This window comes from Frieseomelitta varia, unplaced genomic scaffold (genome assembly GCF_011392965.1).
Source record: "Frieseomelitta varia isolate USP_RPSP 00005682 unplaced genomic scaffold, Fvar_1.2 scaffold_912, whole genome shotgun sequence".
NCBI lineage: Eukaryota > Metazoa > Arthropoda > Insecta > Hymenoptera > Apidae > Frieseomelitta > Frieseomelitta varia.
Window position 1 is genome coordinate 335,222 of NW_025110715.1, and position 17,633 is coordinate 352,854.

At 27.8% G+C, this 17,633-nt stretch overlaps 3 protein-coding genes across 8 annotated transcripts; 2 read left to right on the plus strand and 1 right to left on the minus strand.

The window, feature by feature from the left end:
* Nucleotides 1-242: 242 nt before the first annotated feature.
* On the plus strand, nt 243-2,745 carry LOC122537515 (histone acetyltransferase type B catalytic subunit). 3 transcript variants are annotated; one of them, XM_043670726.1, is made up of 7 exons: nt 243-387; nt 827-1,011; nt 1,131-1,393; nt 1,491-1,647; nt 1,733-1,947; nt 2,091-2,242; nt 2,305-2,745. In XM_043670726.1, the coding sequence occupies exons 2-7, from the start codon at nt 863-865 to the stop codon at nt 2,596-2,598; spliced, it is 1,230 nt and encodes a 409-aa protein (XP_043526661.1). In that variant the 5' UTR covers nt 243-387; nt 827-862; the 3' UTR covers nt 2,599-2,745. The 3 variants fall into 3 exon arrangements, with proteins under 3 accessions (XP_043526661.1, XP_043526662.1, XP_043526663.1); XM_043670727.1 differs by lacking the exon at nt 243-387 and adding an exon at nt 467-482; XM_043670728.1 differs by lacking the exon at nt 243-387 and adding an exon at nt 555-629.
* A 1,990-nt stretch (nt 2,746-4,735) lies between these two features.
* Nucleotides 4,736-6,884, plus strand: LOC122537555 (S-methyl-5'-thioadenosine phosphorylase-like). The gene is made up of 6 exons (XM_043670802.1): nt 4,736-5,214; nt 5,521-5,681; nt 5,798-6,018; nt 6,091-6,293; nt 6,378-6,587; nt 6,672-6,884. The coding sequence occupies exons 1-6, from the start codon at nt 5,194-5,196 to the stop codon at nt 6,711-6,713; spliced, it is 858 nt and encodes a 285-aa protein (XP_043526737.1). The 5' UTR covers nt 4,736-5,193; the 3' UTR covers nt 6,714-6,884.
* Nucleotides 6,885-7,002: 118 nt separating this feature from the next.
* LOC122537554 (V-type proton ATPase subunit C) lies at nt 7,003-17,542 on the minus strand. Of its 4 annotated transcripts, XR_006308642.1 has the most exons (10): nt 17,388-17,542; nt 16,057-16,378; nt 13,361-13,933; nt 9,943-10,129; nt 9,736-9,834; nt 9,453-9,661; nt 9,183-9,327; nt 8,969-9,113; nt 8,675-8,858; nt 7,003-8,561 (listed from the first exon to the last, which is right to left on the minus strand). XR_006308642.1 is itself a non-coding variant. In XM_043670799.1 (9 exons), exons 2-9 carry the CDS (start codon nt 16,340-16,342, stop codon nt 8,763-8,765), a joined length of 1,740 nt encoding a protein of 579 aa, XP_043526734.1. In that variant the 5' UTR covers nt 16,343-16,378; nt 17,388-17,542; the 3' UTR covers nt 7,003-8,762. The 4 variants fall into 4 exon arrangements, 3 of the variants coding, with proteins under 3 accessions (XP_043526734.1, XP_043526735.1, XP_043526736.1); XM_043670799.1 differs by having other exon boundaries at nt 7,003-8,858; XM_043670800.1 differs by having other exon boundaries at nt 7,003-8,858; nt 13,778-13,933; nt 17,388-17,541.
* Between the last annotated feature and the right edge of the window lie 91 nt (nt 17,543-17,633).

Here is a 17,633-nt window from a genome sequence, read left to right on the forward strand (position 1 = left end):
TAGTATGCACAAGGAACAGAATAAAATTTGAGTATAAAGCGGAATCCAGTTTCGCAGATTATTATTTATGTCAATTAATTTATTAATTATATTAATCTTCATTTGTGAGAAATAAATTTACATATTTTCTGAAGATGATTAAAATCAATTGATATCAATATAACGTTAAATATTTCAAATTTAAAATAGCTGATCTATAAACTGAACGTAAGATAGAGCAACCAATGACATACAAGAATTAAAATCCAGTCAATTCTTAATCTTTGAATAGGGTTGTAACTAGCTTAAATAACCGCTTTATTTTTGGCGCGAAGTTGTTTTATAGTTATGTTTAAGTAATAAAAAGTGGTGATTTATTGAAAACTTATACACAATTATCAAAAGGAGGTATAATGTTGTGATAATGTTACATGTAATGTCATAAAATTTCGATAATTTTTTAAATCGTAGAATCAGAAAAACATTTACAAATAAATACAAGTGTGAGAAATTATTCGATAAACTTTAATTCAACTTTATATCTGAAAATAACATTTTTGTATTCTATTTTGTAGTAATAAACAAATTTTAACTGCTGATCTATTAAATTCTGAAGCATATACTATATAACCTATGAATATTATTCAGCGGTAACTTCTTAATTAAGGTTAAATTTATGTATATACATATACATATATATATACATATCTCTAAAATTAAATTTAATTAAAATTAAATAAGCATGAAAATATTTATATAAAATAATTTTGCTTAAATACTTTTATTCATAATTTATAGTCTTATTGGTAAGATTCATCACTGATATAATCTTAATTATTTCTTACAGATTAATTCGTATTATTTATTTTATTGTTAATATAATATGGAAGATCCAGCTACCGCACGTTTAAAGTATTTAATAGTAAGCAGTAATGAAGCTTTAGAATTTAAATTAGTACGCTCTGTTGATGATTTAGAGAATGATGAAACCATATTTAAACCAGAAATGTCCCATCAAGTATTTGGAGATAGGTTTGTTCTTAAAATATGCATTACTAAAAATCTGTATAAACATTACAGATTTATAATCAAATATATTTATCAATTTGTTCATTCATTGTTTTTTCTTAATTATTAATTTTATTTACCAGTGAAACTATATTTGGCTACCGAGATCTTAGAGTAAAGTTATATTACTCAGCAGGTTGTTTAGAAACTTATTTAGGTATGACTTATTCAGAAAAAATAAACAAACTACTTTATGAAGGAGTTGAAGCTGATGAAATATTGCCCAAAATTGCTGAGAAATTAGCTCCACAAGTGCATACTAATATAGATGCATTTATTGAATCTTTAAAAAAGGATGACACATTTAAACCTCATGGTGTACTGCTTCATTCATTTTCTATTAATGGTAATGTTATATATTTTTTCTTCATGATGTGTATTTTTATATATAAGAAAGATTATAAAAAACCTGAATAATTAATCAAAATTTACAAATGATACAGATGAAGGTTGCACAAGAAAATTTGAAGTTTATAAAGCAGATATGACGTATAAAGGTTTTAAAGAATATCATCAACGTCTCCAAACATTTGTATTGTGGTACATAGATGCAGCTAATTTTATAGACATTGATGATGATCGGTGGCATTACTTTAATATGTAAGCTTGACTGTGATTTTACATTAAGTTTCTTATTGATTACATAACAAATCATTTTTTTAAACAACAACTTTTTTTGGAATAGGTTTGAAAAATATCAAACAGCAGATGGTATTATTCGTTATGCAACTATTGGTTTTGCTACTGTATATCAATACTACGCATATCCACGTCATACTAGACCTCGTATAGCTCAAGTCTTAATTTTACCACCATTTCAAAATATGGGTCTTGGTACACATTTGTTGCATGCTATTTATTGCGAATACATTGGAAGAAACCAGGTCAAAGATATAACAGGTAAATAAAACGTATAGAAACACGCGATTATTAAAAAATCAATTCTATATTGAGAAGAATAAAACAAAAGTAAGGCCTGATTAAACACTTTCATTTCAGTAAATCTAGTACATTTTGGTAAGGCATTGTCATCATTGTTGTAGTTGAGGACCCTTCTGTGACCTTTCAACGGTTAAGAGATTATGTGGATGCAATAAATTGCAGTGCATTGCCTAGTTTTTCACGAGACTGTCTACATCAGGGTTTTAATAAAACAATGGCTGCAGAGGCTAAAGAGAAATTCAAGATTAATAAGGTATTTCTTATATTTACACTTGCTGTAAAAAACATTTTAACTTGAAATATATAAATTTTTAGAAACAAGCTCGCAGAGTATACGAAATTTTAAGACTACGGGCGACAGATTTAACAAATGAGCAAGAGTATCGTGAATATAGATTAGATGTGAAAAGGAGATTGAATATTCCATACAGACGCGAACAAAATGATTTAAAAAAGTTGGAATGTGCATTAAAGAATATTGATAAACGTGCGAGCATTACTTTACCTACACTGGATCAACGTATGCAAACTCTTGAGAAAGAATACAGAAGCTTAGAAGAAGAATATAAGAAAGTAATTAAACGTTTGGAGGACGCAGAAGAACTTTGAAATTTAATATTTTTTTCTGTTTCTTATTTTTATTAAGTTGCCTGTGTACGAAACGATTAATACTGTTTGAACATGAATTATTAGTCAAAACATTTTTTGTTGGCTCAATTTTCTATTGGCTTAATAAAGTTTCTTTTTATTAAATAATTTATTATGCAGTCATATTTAAATATATTTATTTACTCCTATTTTGTCAAAATGCAAGTGGTGGACTACAGTCTTAGCTATTAAAATAAAAGTTGGATCCCATTGATTCATTAGTTTTTTTTTCTAAATTTGATGAATTCATAGATGAAATTAACAGTACGTAGTGATAAAATTGGGATTTAAATGTATTGCTGTCCTTGTCGTACACTGTCGCTCTCCTTGTCTACCGCGCATGTATGTCTATCCTTGTCACATGTTACTACCCTCCTTGTCTAATCACGATAGACAAGGAAAACAATAGTGTGCGACGAGGACATTCGATTTGTTGCAAAAGAAAATTAAATTTTTACACATACATTTTTTTGGGGCAAAACACACATAGACAGAAAGTTGGGAGTCTACTTTTGAGAAAGATATATAAAGATCGCAAATCATTCCTTTTAACTAGTTTTTTTTTGTAATTAGTGCGTCACATTTTGGACATGGTGGCGCCATCTACTGGTAACTTATAGATACTAATTAATTTTAAAACTGCTTATTTCTGCATTTTACAATTCAAATGGGGTATGAAAAGAAAGCTAAAGATCTAATAAGGGTAATGCAATCACAGAAGTTCACAATTCATCTCGTTAAATTAGTTTTTTTGCAAATGAAAATTTCTGTTTTACGGGATAAGAAATATTAGCGTCACGTTGTGGCAGAACAGTGGAACTAAAATGCAGAAATATAAGTTTAAAATTAATTAATACCATCGTGTTACCAATAGATGGCGACACCACTTCAAAATGTGACAGATGACGGTTTTTACACTAATTACGAGAAATTCATTAAGAGGAATCATTTGTGAACTGTTATGGTTACGTCTTCAGTTTTAAACCCTTAGCTTTCGGTCGATGTTCTGTTTAAGTATTGTTACGTATATAAAAAAATTTTTTAATTTCGCTTACATTGGCAGTCCCACCGGTAGTACGAGTAGTGAGTGTTTAATTTTTCGCAAACTATATTAGATTATATGAATATTAGATTCAAATTTATTTGTGAACGTAATTGATAGCATTATCTTTGAAATATATACTCATGGAATGCAAATTATTGGCGTGAAAAATTAAAATTAACCCGGGATTACCCACGTGAGGGTCTAGTCGCCGGGATGTACCTGCGCTAGACCCCCAGGTGGGTAATCCCGGGTTAATTATTCTTCTTATATGATAGAGAGCGTTTATTTCCGTTTTGCCACAACGTGGCGCTAGTGTTTCTTACCCTATCGGTACTATGATGATAATTAATTTCAATTTAAATAATAGCTCTATATTTAATTTTGATAATTTATATAAAAATATTATCAATATAACAAAATATATATTAAAAATGAATAACTAATGATGAATAGTAAATAATAAATGAATGATTTCTTTGATGGCTTACTATATATATAAACATCTCCATGGTAATAATTAATGCACTAACAATTTTTAAATTTTCTATTGTTTATTGTTTATGAGTTTAATAAAGTTGGCAGTGTTAATTTATCGGAAACGCACCTTTCGGCGGAACGATTTAGTGACCATAGATGGCGCTGATCTAAATTCTGTGGAGTTAGCGGTCGCTACATGTCCATTAATAAATTTTCATTTCCAAGAGAAACTAATAAAGATTAAATTATGAATTTTTACAGTTACATCTCTTTAATTAGACTCTCACCTTTCTTTCTTCACATCATTTGATCTATAAAATGCATATGTAAAGACTTGGAAATTTTTTCCAACAGATCAAAGCATTTGCTTGAATTTAATTTCTTGCAAATTTCTCATAAATTTTTTTATTATTGACCAGCTGATATTACGTTTAAAAATCTGAAAAGATATCATTATATTTCTGTAAATTGTAAACAGCGCATCAAGTATCAATTTTTTTCGATGAATTTCATTTTAAAATTATTGTATTGTTTTCTGTGTCACGGCTATGTTGAATTGGTAACGTTATGCGTGCATGTGACACGCATGTGATATGAATAGTTTTATCAGTGATATAAAAGCATACAGTTGATTGACGTTAGATTCCCTTTATACTCCGTTTGTATAAAATAGTATCTTATAGTATCTATAAGTAGTTGGATGACAACTAGACCTCATAATACTAGCTCAGTGTTAATACTGACAATGAGTCAGTAATAGTCCTCCGAAAGTACCTTACGAACATTTATTCTAAGAACAAATTTCAGGAGTTGGTCATCCACGCTTCCCCCCATCCCCCTCGATTTATCATAAACAAATTATAAAAGTGGTGTTAAGAAGAGAAGAGCACACTCTGAATAGTTTTCCATCAGGAAGACTTTGACTACGTAGAATAGACCCTTCCGAAAGTATAACTATTGTTCCTTTACGCGGAATCCAACATAGTAAATTAAATTTGAAAAAACTTCTCAAACAACATTATACAAAGTTAGAAATGACTAAGTATAAAGTAAAGGTAAGATAATTCGTATCAAAAGAGTTGAGAAATCATATATATTAATTTATATTAATATTATGTTTAGCAAACAAATTATTATCAGTCTTTCATTATATCAATCAGTATTATAATTTTTATATTATTATATACTTATAATTTATATTACGTTTTCAAATATCTGTGTAATTAATAAAATATAGTTTAATTTGTACTTGAGAACATAATTTCACACATTGTTCTGGAACTTATCATGTGACAAACAGGTGGTTTTTTTTTTATTTGAAGTAATACTATATCTGTAATATGTAATAAGTAAATTTACAGGTTGGAATAATTGGTGGTTCAGGCCTAGATGATCCTCAAAATCAAATATTACGTTGTCAAAATATAATTACGCGAGAAAAGGCTAAAAACGAGTTTGGATTACCGTCGAGCGATCTTTATCACGGAAGTCTTAATGGTACAGACGTAGTGTTATTATCAAGGTAATTTTTCAAAGAAATGAATCTTTTGCATAAGATGAATAAATCACTTAAAAAATTAATGATAAGTTTTATTCTGGAATGAAAGTTTAAAGAAAACTTTATTTATCTAAATGCAGACATGGACCAGGTCATAAAACAAGTCCCACTGCAGTAAATTATCGTGCGAACATTGAAGCTCTACGCTTAGCTGGATGTACTCATTTACTTGCTTCAACAGCATGTGGCTCTTTGCAAGAATCTATTTGTAGGGGACAGTTAGTTATTCCAGACAGTTTCTTAGATAGAACTATAAAAAGAAACACAACATTTTATGATGGCACTTCACCTAAATATTTTGGTAAATTATATTTTAATATTACATTAATATAATGTCGATTCTGTCTGTTGATATTGCGGTGTAAAATTTTAGGGGTGTGTCATATGCCGATGGAGCCAGCTTTTGACCCAACTACATCTCAAATATTGTTCGAAGTTGGTAAGGAAATAGGATATGACATAAAAAAAGGAGGAACGATCGTGACTATAGAAGGACCAAGGTTTTCCTCAAAAGCTGAAAGTAATGCAATGCGTTTATGGGGTGGACATTTAGTTAATATGACTACATGTCCTGAGGTATTACATTTCTCATTAATCAACTTCCACCAACCTCTGTACCAATTTGTCAATTTATATAAAAATAATATATTTTAAAATAAGGTATATTTGGCAAAAGAAGCAAGACTTTTATACGCAGCTGTAGCAATGGCAACTGATTATGATTGTTGGAGGGAGTGTGAAGATAATGTTCATGCAGCTGATGTAATAAAAGTATTTAAACAAAATATCAACAAAATAAAAGATATACTTACAAAGGCAGTTAAACTTATTGGCGAAAGAAATTGGGACAAGGAAATTGATGCTTTACAAGTAATAATCATAAAGTACTTAAGAAAAATATAAATTAATAATATTACATTATAGAAAAATAAGTACATTTTTTTTTCTTTTCAGGAGTTACGTCAGAGTAGTAATGTTTCTTCTCATACTTTATAAATTTGAGTGTGTGTATTGTGACAATAAGAATCTAATTCATATTTTAGGTTTATACTAACCTTGATATATATATATATATATAATAATAAAAAATAAAATTTATATATTTCTTGCAAAGATTTTGAGAATATATATTATTTTAATAAATGATATAGAAAAAATAAAATACAATATTTATATATATTATTTTAATAAATGATATAGAAAAATAAAATACAATATTTATTATTTAGTATTATTTAATTTATATAATCAATAAAAGCAAAATGATTAAATGGTAACAATGTAATTTCTTGATCACATGAGAATTCATTTATTTTCTGGTTTAACATACAGTTACTATTCAGCTAATATTGTCGTTACTATGACTGAAATGTTTTTACAATTGAAACTATAAAATTATACATTATAAATATAATATTGTAATTGATTTTGGGATATATAAAATAATACATTTTCAGAATAATCAGTACAATATATGTAACATTTTTAATATATAGAATATTTTCATTATTTAACGCATAGGAAATCTTTTTTTTATAAAATTTAATTGGTGACAGTAACATTTTATTTATTTTTAACATCTTATCATCAATTATATAATAATTTACAGTTTGAAATACAGATGCGTTTTAAAATACAGATATATTAATGATTAATTTTTCGAAGAGAAACTAAATTATCTTCCCATAGATTAACATATGTTGCTCAAATCAGAAACAATATTATACCTGTAACTTATTCTATTTTAAAAATGTATGTACAGAATAAAATTGAACATACAGTTTAGTTTATGTCGTTGTATTAAAAATACAATTTCAAAGAAAATAAGATTTAAGCAGCATATTAAAATAATATTGCAAAGCACAGTTTCTATACACAAAGTATTTATAATACAATCTGCTTAAAGAATATGCACCATAGCGATTTCTTACATAATTTTTCACTTTTGTGCAGCCTTCAATTCAATATTTAATACTTAAATTGAAAATTGTTATACTGAATTTATCATAAAATTGAATTAATTGAATTTATCATTAAATTATTAAAACTTGAAACATAATATTAATGATAATACTTTAAGAATTCAACTAATGTTTCGATGTTTTTTAGTTTTTAATAAGTAGTAACACTGATACATTAGCACGTATCTAGTATACTCTGTAAAACATTGTTAAAACATTAGTTTTTAATATATTTAATGAAATAAATTTACAATATCTTAACGTTTGAATAATATAATAATATAATATTTTACTAAATGTCACATACTACATGCATTATGAAGACCTATTGAATGTATGTGGTAAAAGCATTTGAATCAAAACAAATATTATGACAAGTTAATGTTTTTATAACAAGGTGAACTTTCTTGTTCATAACAATATTCACAATGATCTTAATTTTAAACAATACATAACATAATACAGCTCTATATTGCAGAATTTCTGTTCTGACACGATACTTTTGCTCTTTATATAGTACTATGTAAAATAGGTTGTGCTATGTTTAATTGTGAAAATTTTGATACATTTATACAGGCATTTTAAGCAACACGTGATTATTATAATTCTTATAATAATCTTTCATTTTTTCTTAAAGCTATAATTTCAAAGAAATAATTATTTTATGAGTCTGATTTGTCTCTTGTTCAATCAAATATAGCCTGTTTAAAAAGAAAAGAAAATTTGCAACATGTATTCAAATGTATCTGTTAACATTTATACAAATCATTGTACATTCTATTATGCATAGTTAATATTGAGCTAATATCAAAGTACATACATCTTTCCAGGTATTTTGATGTACTATAAAAATATCATTTTTGAGTAAATATTTGGATTACTCCTGGAAGTGAATCGACGATAATTATATTTACATCAACAATCAAAATCAATAAAGTTTTAGAAAATGCAAAATAACAAAGTTTATGCAAATACACAATATTACTTTGTACGCACCTGTTTTAAGTACCTGGAGTTACAGAAGTATGTTTTATGTAAATGAAATGATATTTAAAATATAAGAAAATAGACTCAGCTTCAATAGTTAGACCTTACTGTCGACCATATCTACGTTGATTTTATAATACACGTAAGGAAAATAATCATTTTGGCCAAAACCTAATCCTGGTATATCCACATTCTGTTTAAGTAAACAGATATAAAAAAAATATTAAGTAATACATCACAAAATTTTTTATACAGAAATTAAATTGCTTTAAAATAATTTATTGTCAAAACATTACAACTTACATCTTGATTTCCCTGCGTAGCAGATGATGCCGTAGCAGAGGAATCTAAATGAGCATAATGTTGATTCAGAACATCACGTAGTCGTCTTGCACATCTTTTATGAGGATGTAACAATATTGCTTGGAAATTTACAGGTAATCCATACCTATTAAGATAGTAGTTTAATGAATGTATGTATTAAATTTTATAATATCAAATGATTCATGATTGTTACCTTAGGACAGATTCTACAAATACGCGTAAAGCTTTAACATGAATCCATGCACAGAAACACTCACTAAAGTTAACTTTTAACCAACGTACAAGAGGTCCAAATTGTTTCTTTTTATCAGTTACCAATTTTGTTATCTCATTCTTTCCTATAATGTATATTAATAAATTTTACAATTAAAAATAATATTAATGCATGTAATTGGAAACAAAGTAATTATTATAAATAGAGAGATAATAAAGAAATAGAATTTTTTAACAAAATATTAGATACCTGCGGCTAGTTCTTCTTCATTGTATGTAAAATCGCGAACAATGAATTTTTTTTCACGTGCATGTAATTTAAATTCATCAATAACTTTTTTAAACAAAGTAACAGTGAATAATCCATACTCAGAATCTTGAGCAATAAGTTGTGTAGTACGTGGAACTATCATTTTTGTTAATTTTTCATATCCACTGTACCACTCCTGGAAATATGCTCTAAAAATTTCATAGAAGAAATTTTGTATAATTAAATGAATAGCAGTAATCACAAAACTGTTAAACAAATTTACCTTGGGACAATTACAAGTAAAGTAGTCAAATACTCGCTATCCAAAATAAAATGTTCTTTCTTCACTAAATCTGCCAAATTTCTTGTTAATAAGCTTCCTCTATGTAACAATTATTTATAATTATTACAATAACTTTCAAAGTATAAAAACCTTTATAGGTGAACTTGATAAAAATTTAAACGTGTACAACAAAAAATCATAACTTACGTTTGTTTCTTTTCAAGATTTTGTAAACTTCCCTTCAAATTATTATATGTTGTAGATTTAGTTTTAAGATCTGCATCAATTTGGCCCACTTGTTTACTGATAATGTCAGCAATATTTCTCAATGATTGCTTGATAGGATATTTTGCCATATCCCACTGGAATCGAGTTATATATGATGGTAGATCACCTAGTAAATTCAAAATGTTAGTATAGTCGTTCTGTGAAATAACCATCTTCATTTTCTACATAAATATTCAAACAGAGCTCAATACAATTTTGAAAGTATGGTTTCATAAATAACATGCATTGTTTAAATTAAATGTAGTATACTAAGTGCTTAAGTGTGCTTATAAATGGAATACTGAATATATTTTTAATGATTTGATAAAGTTTATAAGCTGGAAATGATAAAGCTCTGTTGAATTGTAGATGTATTGTACAAATGCAGAAATGTAATATATTTGTAATATTTACATTTTTCATTTTCACAGTATATTCTTATGTTCATTAATAGGTGATAAATATTACAGTTTTTTTTTTTTTTTTTTAAGAAAAGAAAGAATAATCATGTTACTTTTACTGTTATATCATATTTCTATTATGTTAGTCATAAAAAAGAAATATAGGTCTGCATGTGTACAACAAAATTATGCATATGAGTACATATCTAATTAAATTAATTTTAGCTGAACCACAATTAAAATAACTTTTAGATTGACTCTGTGATAAGGAGAGTATTGATAATAATAAGATAACAGAGAAAGACTGTTTCTACTAAACTTATTGTTTGATTCTAGTACGCTCCTTACGTATTATTAGCGTTACAAGAATAAGCGAGACATTAACAAAAATATAGCATGCAAACATTAATGTATAGAAGCATTTTATATTATCAATTCTTTCTTATTGTAAAACTCATTTCATATAACAAAAATTGTTTGTAAAATTTCTTTGTAACACATAACATATTTAAATAGACATTAGCTCAAATTAATTAATTTATATATCTGTAATAAAAAAGAATTACTCGTAAATCACGTTTGAATGAATTAAGTAGTTCCAGCTAGTCCCTTTAATTTAAATATTATAAGATTTGTTTCTCCGCCTTTTCTTTTTTGTTGTCCATAAAAAAATTTTTAACAAAATATTCATTCAAACAAAATTTATGATATAACTCTGTACTACTAATGAATTTTGAACTACGTTAACATTCTTCCATGAAATTGTTAATGAGTAATTTTTGATGAATAAGCTCACACGCACGCATGCACGCATACGCATGTCACTTGTTTCATTAGAATATGAATGTAATGAAAACTATTGAAATATTAAAGTGATTATTGATGCCATATAATACAAATTATTTGTTTATTATTTTAAAAATATCATATTTAACTCGTGTATATTAGAAACCTAAATGGTGTAGCATGAACAGTAGTAACATAGACACAGTATACAGCTAAACTAAGATATTTAAGCATTTCATGCTGTTTATGAGGTATTTTATAAAAGTTGATCAATAGGATGTTTTTTGTGATATGGATAACTTGTAGTGTTGAAGGGTACTGAGCACCATACTGTCATTAAAATTTATATCATGCGCAACAGTATGTTGTAAGTCCATGTACCGATCGATAAGTGTTTTAAAAACGTTAATTATGTAAAAATGTTAATTGTGTCTTATCTGTAGTCTGTGCTAACGTCCATAATACATATGTGTACATGTATTATAGTTTGTGCGGTAGTCTTTCTATGAAAATTATAGAAAGTAATGGTTTGAAAGCATGTAGAAGCTAGGTATAGGATAAATGCTAAAAAATATATTAAAAGAAATAAAGTTATTAACAAGATAGTGTTGCTGTATTTTAAATGTAGTATACTTTTTACAATTATTTTTAAACCATACTTTAGACTGTATTTATAGACATGAATTTTAAATTCACAAATATTACTGACTTGCAATCATAGATTTATTTTAATAACATGATATTTAAATTATTTAAATAACTTAATGTAATGATGATACAATTACACCAGACTAATTTATTATATTAACATATTTTAATTTTTCTTTTTTTTATATATGAGTAAATTTATTACTCGTTTAAACATGTATCTTTTAAAAATAACACAAAAAATTTATATAGGAGATTTGAAGAAAAGTATGATATAAAAGAACATGAAATTAAAAAATTATAAAAAGAAGCAGTTAAAATGTAAGAAAAATAAGGTTGATAATGATCGAGGTAATACACTATGTATTCATTCATTCGTCCACAGCACCTGGAACAATTGATCGAATGATATCCAAAAAATATTAAATAGAACATTCTCATATCACTAAAAAATGAACTTTTTCCAAAAATTCCTTGATGTATCTTGTATTCAATCTAGGACGCAGGAGTGAAAAAGAACTAGCTAAGAACTTAAAATAAACTAGAGTATTTCCCGAAAAATAAACTTCAAGAATGTACGCACATTTGCTGCAATTAAAATGTGCTAGAACATGGGCAGCTGTCTTTGTTATCTTCCAATTTTTAAATTCCTGCGTGCACAAGAAATCAAATATTGTTGTAGTATCACTGAGGAAATTACTGTGGTACAACATAAAATATTTGATACACTAGGCTTTTTTATTTTGAATCGCAAGCTAAGTACTAGGCCAAATATTTTTCCTTTTGGTACTGTCTCACTTGGTGTATGCTGTAAGCATTCGAGAGAGATTGTCATGACTTTTATACTGTGCTTTATTCTTTTTTGAAAATCGTTAAAGTATATACAAATATGTAACGCATATTTAAATATTTATTAATACAAAGGAAATTGTGTCTTTTGAATAATGCAAATTCAATTATAACAAAGTGTAGGAAATTTATTACAGTGACAAAAAATAAAAAAATAAAATATGTAATAAGCAATGCTTTCTCATTTGACATAGCACATTAACATTTAAGAAGATTTGAAATAATTTATTACATTAGAGGCAAGATTTGGCATAAAATATTTCAGCATTACAAACATTGCATATATAGTGCAGAGTTGTGCAAAATTGACACTGAAGGAAATGCGCACTAGGATCATAAAGACGCTTTCAATATATAGTGTCTGAGAAAAATTGAAACAACGTGAGTTTTAATTATTTTTGTTTCTTTTTCCTCTAAGCAAAAGCTGCATGCGAAAATCATTTTTTCAATACTTTCAACAATACTATGAAATGACAACCTCTCTCTCTTTCTCTCTTTCTCTCACTTTCTTTCTCTCCTATATCTACCTCCAAAGGAGATAAGACAAGACAAGAATCGGTCGCTAAAACGGGCGAATCACGAGGTGCACAGGAAAAAGTAGGTTTGAACAAGTCTCGCAGCTATGTTGGGAAAAAAGGGTCGACGGGTTGACCTGGCGGTGATAGGACGGGTACCTGGATTGGGCAAATTGCCGCTATGGTCTTGGTCTTGGTCTTGGTCGTTGTTTTGGTCCGCATCGTCTTCGTCGTCGTCATTGCCAAGCGATTTGCGATTGGAGGTAGATCGATCTGCTTTCTCAGTAGTCCGATGACGTGTTGCCGACTGCCATCTGGTTTCTCCTTCACTGCTACAGTTTGATGAAAGGGAAAGACTTGGACTCGTGGGAGTAGGACTAGGAATAGGTGTGGAAGAGGTAGAAGCAGCGCACCAATGCGCATGGTAGCATGAATATGCTGATAAAGGATCACTTGATGATTTGACATCACAGATGCCTTGAGGACTATGTGATTTCTTTTCCATATCAGAAGGATGACTATGATGTTTATGACTATGATGATGCTCATGATGATGACGCTGGTGATGATGCTGACCTAAACAGGCGGCTGGTTCTGGATCACATTTCTCCGATTCCTTCCACTGCTTGTGATGCTCCTTTGAAGACTTGTGTGATGGGGTGACGGGGGTGTTTGGCGGGGTGTCCGGACCCCCTTCGGGGCTCGAGCTCTCCCCATCCACTGACGTTTGACCTATCCATTACAGCCCAGTCCCAATCTCCGCGCGAATTTTTCTTACGTCTCGTTCAACTATTATTGCGTCCTACGCAAATGCCTAACGACAATGCTGTCGAAACTCAATAAAAATAACTTAAAAAAAAAAAAAAAATAAAAAATAAAAAAAAAAGAAATCATGGAGTATTTAGCGCTCTGTCCCATTAAAAATTGAATCATAATACAAGTTTCATATATGGATAGTTTTACATATGTATCATAAATAAATGTCTGTTCTATTACATCATTCTAATAAGTATTAAGGGTATTGCATTTAAAATATTTGCAATTTTTTTTATTAAAAAAAGTAAAAAACATAGCTCCAAATAATTGTATTTATAATAACTATGCACCTCATGATTACAATATTAAATTATTAATAACATCGCTCTTGTAAAAAATTTAATACCACCACTATTGTAAAAAATTATTGATTTTCATTTTTTTTTGTTACTATATTTTGCGAATAAAATAATTACCATGTAGACCTTGAAGTAAATTTTTCGTTAAATACTCCGAAATGGCAGAAGCAATAAAAGAATGAAAGAAAAAGAAACAAAAACAAAAGTAAAACAAAACATAATTAAAATGAATAAAAAAAACTGAAAACAGTATGAGCAAATGATATGCAATGATATAAACTTAAATAGCAAATGATTAATAATGCCAAAGATATAAAATAACTTAAGAAAAAAGGAAAAAGATCCTTGTAATAACTAATTCGAGCTTGGTGACCACAGTAACCCAAGCAACTCCTTGCGTCCTTTGTAAATTTTTAATAAAAAATGTGGTCCATATCTTTAAATCTTTATACATTTGAAATTTTTCTTCTACATATATTTCAATATATGATGATACTGCATGTTTGTGTATTAAAATTTCTTGTAGCTTTATACATCTTTAATGGTGCACATGTATGAGCATTTGTTAATAAAATAATAAGGTAGGGAAATAGGGTTAATGTGGTCCAAATTAAATAAAGCAAGCCAAGCAACACCATAAATATGAGAAATTATTTGTAGTAAATAATAAATTAAATGAATTCTAACTCAATTATAGTAATAAGCATTCTACAGATATATAAATTGTATGCCAAAATATGATGCGTACCATCGTATTTTAAATATCAAATAAAATTAATTGTTTAATAAAGTAAAGAATTGAAAAAGAAATAAAACATTAATTTTATGCATTTCATATTATCAAAAATCATATTATATCGACTACAATAAATTTTTATATTATTTATAAAATTAAATATATACATAATTTTTAATCTTTTTTAAAGATAATTGTACAAATTATATACTTAACACATAATTGTTAAAGAATATTTTATATTCAAATAAATGTTCTATTATACAAAAAACGTTTTAATATAATAATACAAACGTTTTAATATAATAATACAAATTCACTCAATTAAATGTTGAAATGATATTTAATAGAGAAAAATGTATGGTACACATCATATTTAAAAATGTTAATTACTATGTGCTATAGCCACAAGTATTTTGCCTGCATATTATCCTCAATAAAAAAAAATATGTCTATTAAGACAATTTGTAAAAAAATAATATTGTTGTTATTTTATTATTAGCGTACACAGACAAAATTTTGTTTTTATCTATCAATCTATTAATAGGGTACTGAGGAAAAGAAGGATCAAAGACTCTAATCATGTTATTATTATTATTATCAATGAATAAATTAAAATTTTTAGAAAATCAACTGATACATGTTTAAGATTATTATTAAAGAAAAATTCTAAGTTGTGTGCATGTTTTGTGTTGTGTATAGTATTCATTGATGTCTTTGCCAACCAATATTATTTTATTGTTAAAACATCATACACAAAAAATCGATCGATACTTGTCTGCAAGGATCCAAAACAATATAATATTATCAAATAATATAATATAATATTTTAATACATATTTAATTTCAAAGCTTTTCATCTAATATAACAATGAATATGATTATTACACAATTTTGAACCCTTGCCTTTTTCAATAATCTGTTCTCTTGTATAAGAGAATAGATACAAATTTAAATTATAGAGCAAATTCTAAGAACATAAACACACCAATATTTATACTCACTATTGTTAGCCAAAAGATTTTCATGGAGCTTATCTCTCTGATCTTCTAAAACTTCTCCCAGATATGTTGCCACCTTACGTGTTACTTGTTCAACATAAGCATCGAGTTTTCCTAGATCATCTGATAAACCAACCAATTGGTCCAATGTTCCCACCTTTAAGTCTGGGATATGAAACTTATAGTTGACAGATAAAGAATGTTGTTTTGATGTCAAATTATTCATGGTTTCCCATGTCTGTTGACATGTTTTATCTCCTGGTGCAGATATTAACCAATATTCTGTCATTTTGGATAATATTTCAAATTAGATGATTTAGGATATCTGAAAAATTATAATATATTGTACCTATTTATTTGTATTATATTTTGCACAATAAATTTTATTCATACTGAATAAATATTACATTTTTTATATAACAAATTGAACGTATAATAAATATTGAATAACTTTCTGTGTACACATCTATTCAATTTGGAAATATTGCAGAAATATTGATCAGTTTTTATATGATTCAAGTTTAATGACATATCTATTTTCTTATTTTATGGTATTTATTAAAATAATTACACAACTTATTTCTAATAAATAAAATTTTCAAATTGAAAATTAAGCTGTAGGAAAAGAATGGTTTCATCAACAACCACCTGCTTCGCTATCAAACGTTGCTAATCTATTGAATTAGTATTATAATTCTACAAATATCATTCGTATATTCGTTGCTCATTGTTGCATAAATAGATGGTGGTACAGAATTCAAAATTCTAAACAATTTAGAAATTCATAAAGCTTAAGAAAAACGAAATAAAAGAAGGGGGTGTGGCACGACGTACTTCTTTGAATATGGCATTATGTAATTAGGCGCGCTTTCCACGTGACATTGTAAGTGCAAGAATGGCGCGCCGAACTTACAGAACGATCAATATAGGGAAATGACAAGTGTTCGTAAAATTACGCACGAAAAGCTATGGCCTTGAATTGATGCTAGATGATGCGAAATATCGAGTAAAGTCGAATTTATCATTGAAATGACTTAATGGCGCCTACTCATTACACTAATCAGCATAAAATCGATAATACAATGGATCTAATCGTTTTCATCAAGAATACGTCATATATTAGTTTCGAATTATTTGGAAGCCTAATATCAACCAATGTAATAAATGCACAATGTATCATGTTAAACGATTCGAAACTTACTATTACGACTATTTGACAGTGATTTTTCAATATCCTTTTAGTCGTAAAACACGGGTTAAAAACACTCTCTGTTTAGCCGTAATTTGTCAGTTATTGATTTATTACAAACAAGAGACGAGTTGTTTCTACTTACCCCAGATACGTTGAATTGTACCTTTGTTTGCAGAACACTGCAGATGCTTGAATTTCTTGAGAAATTCAAAACATTCGCTGTTCTAATCACTTAGACGTCGAAACCATCAGAAACCATTGTGACCTCACGTGATGACAATTGTGTGCTGCTGTCTTGCGACCCGCCCTGCAACTAAAGCATAAACTAAAAGAATTATCAGCTGATTTAGAACTGTTCGTAATGACCAATACTATTGCCAATTGAACC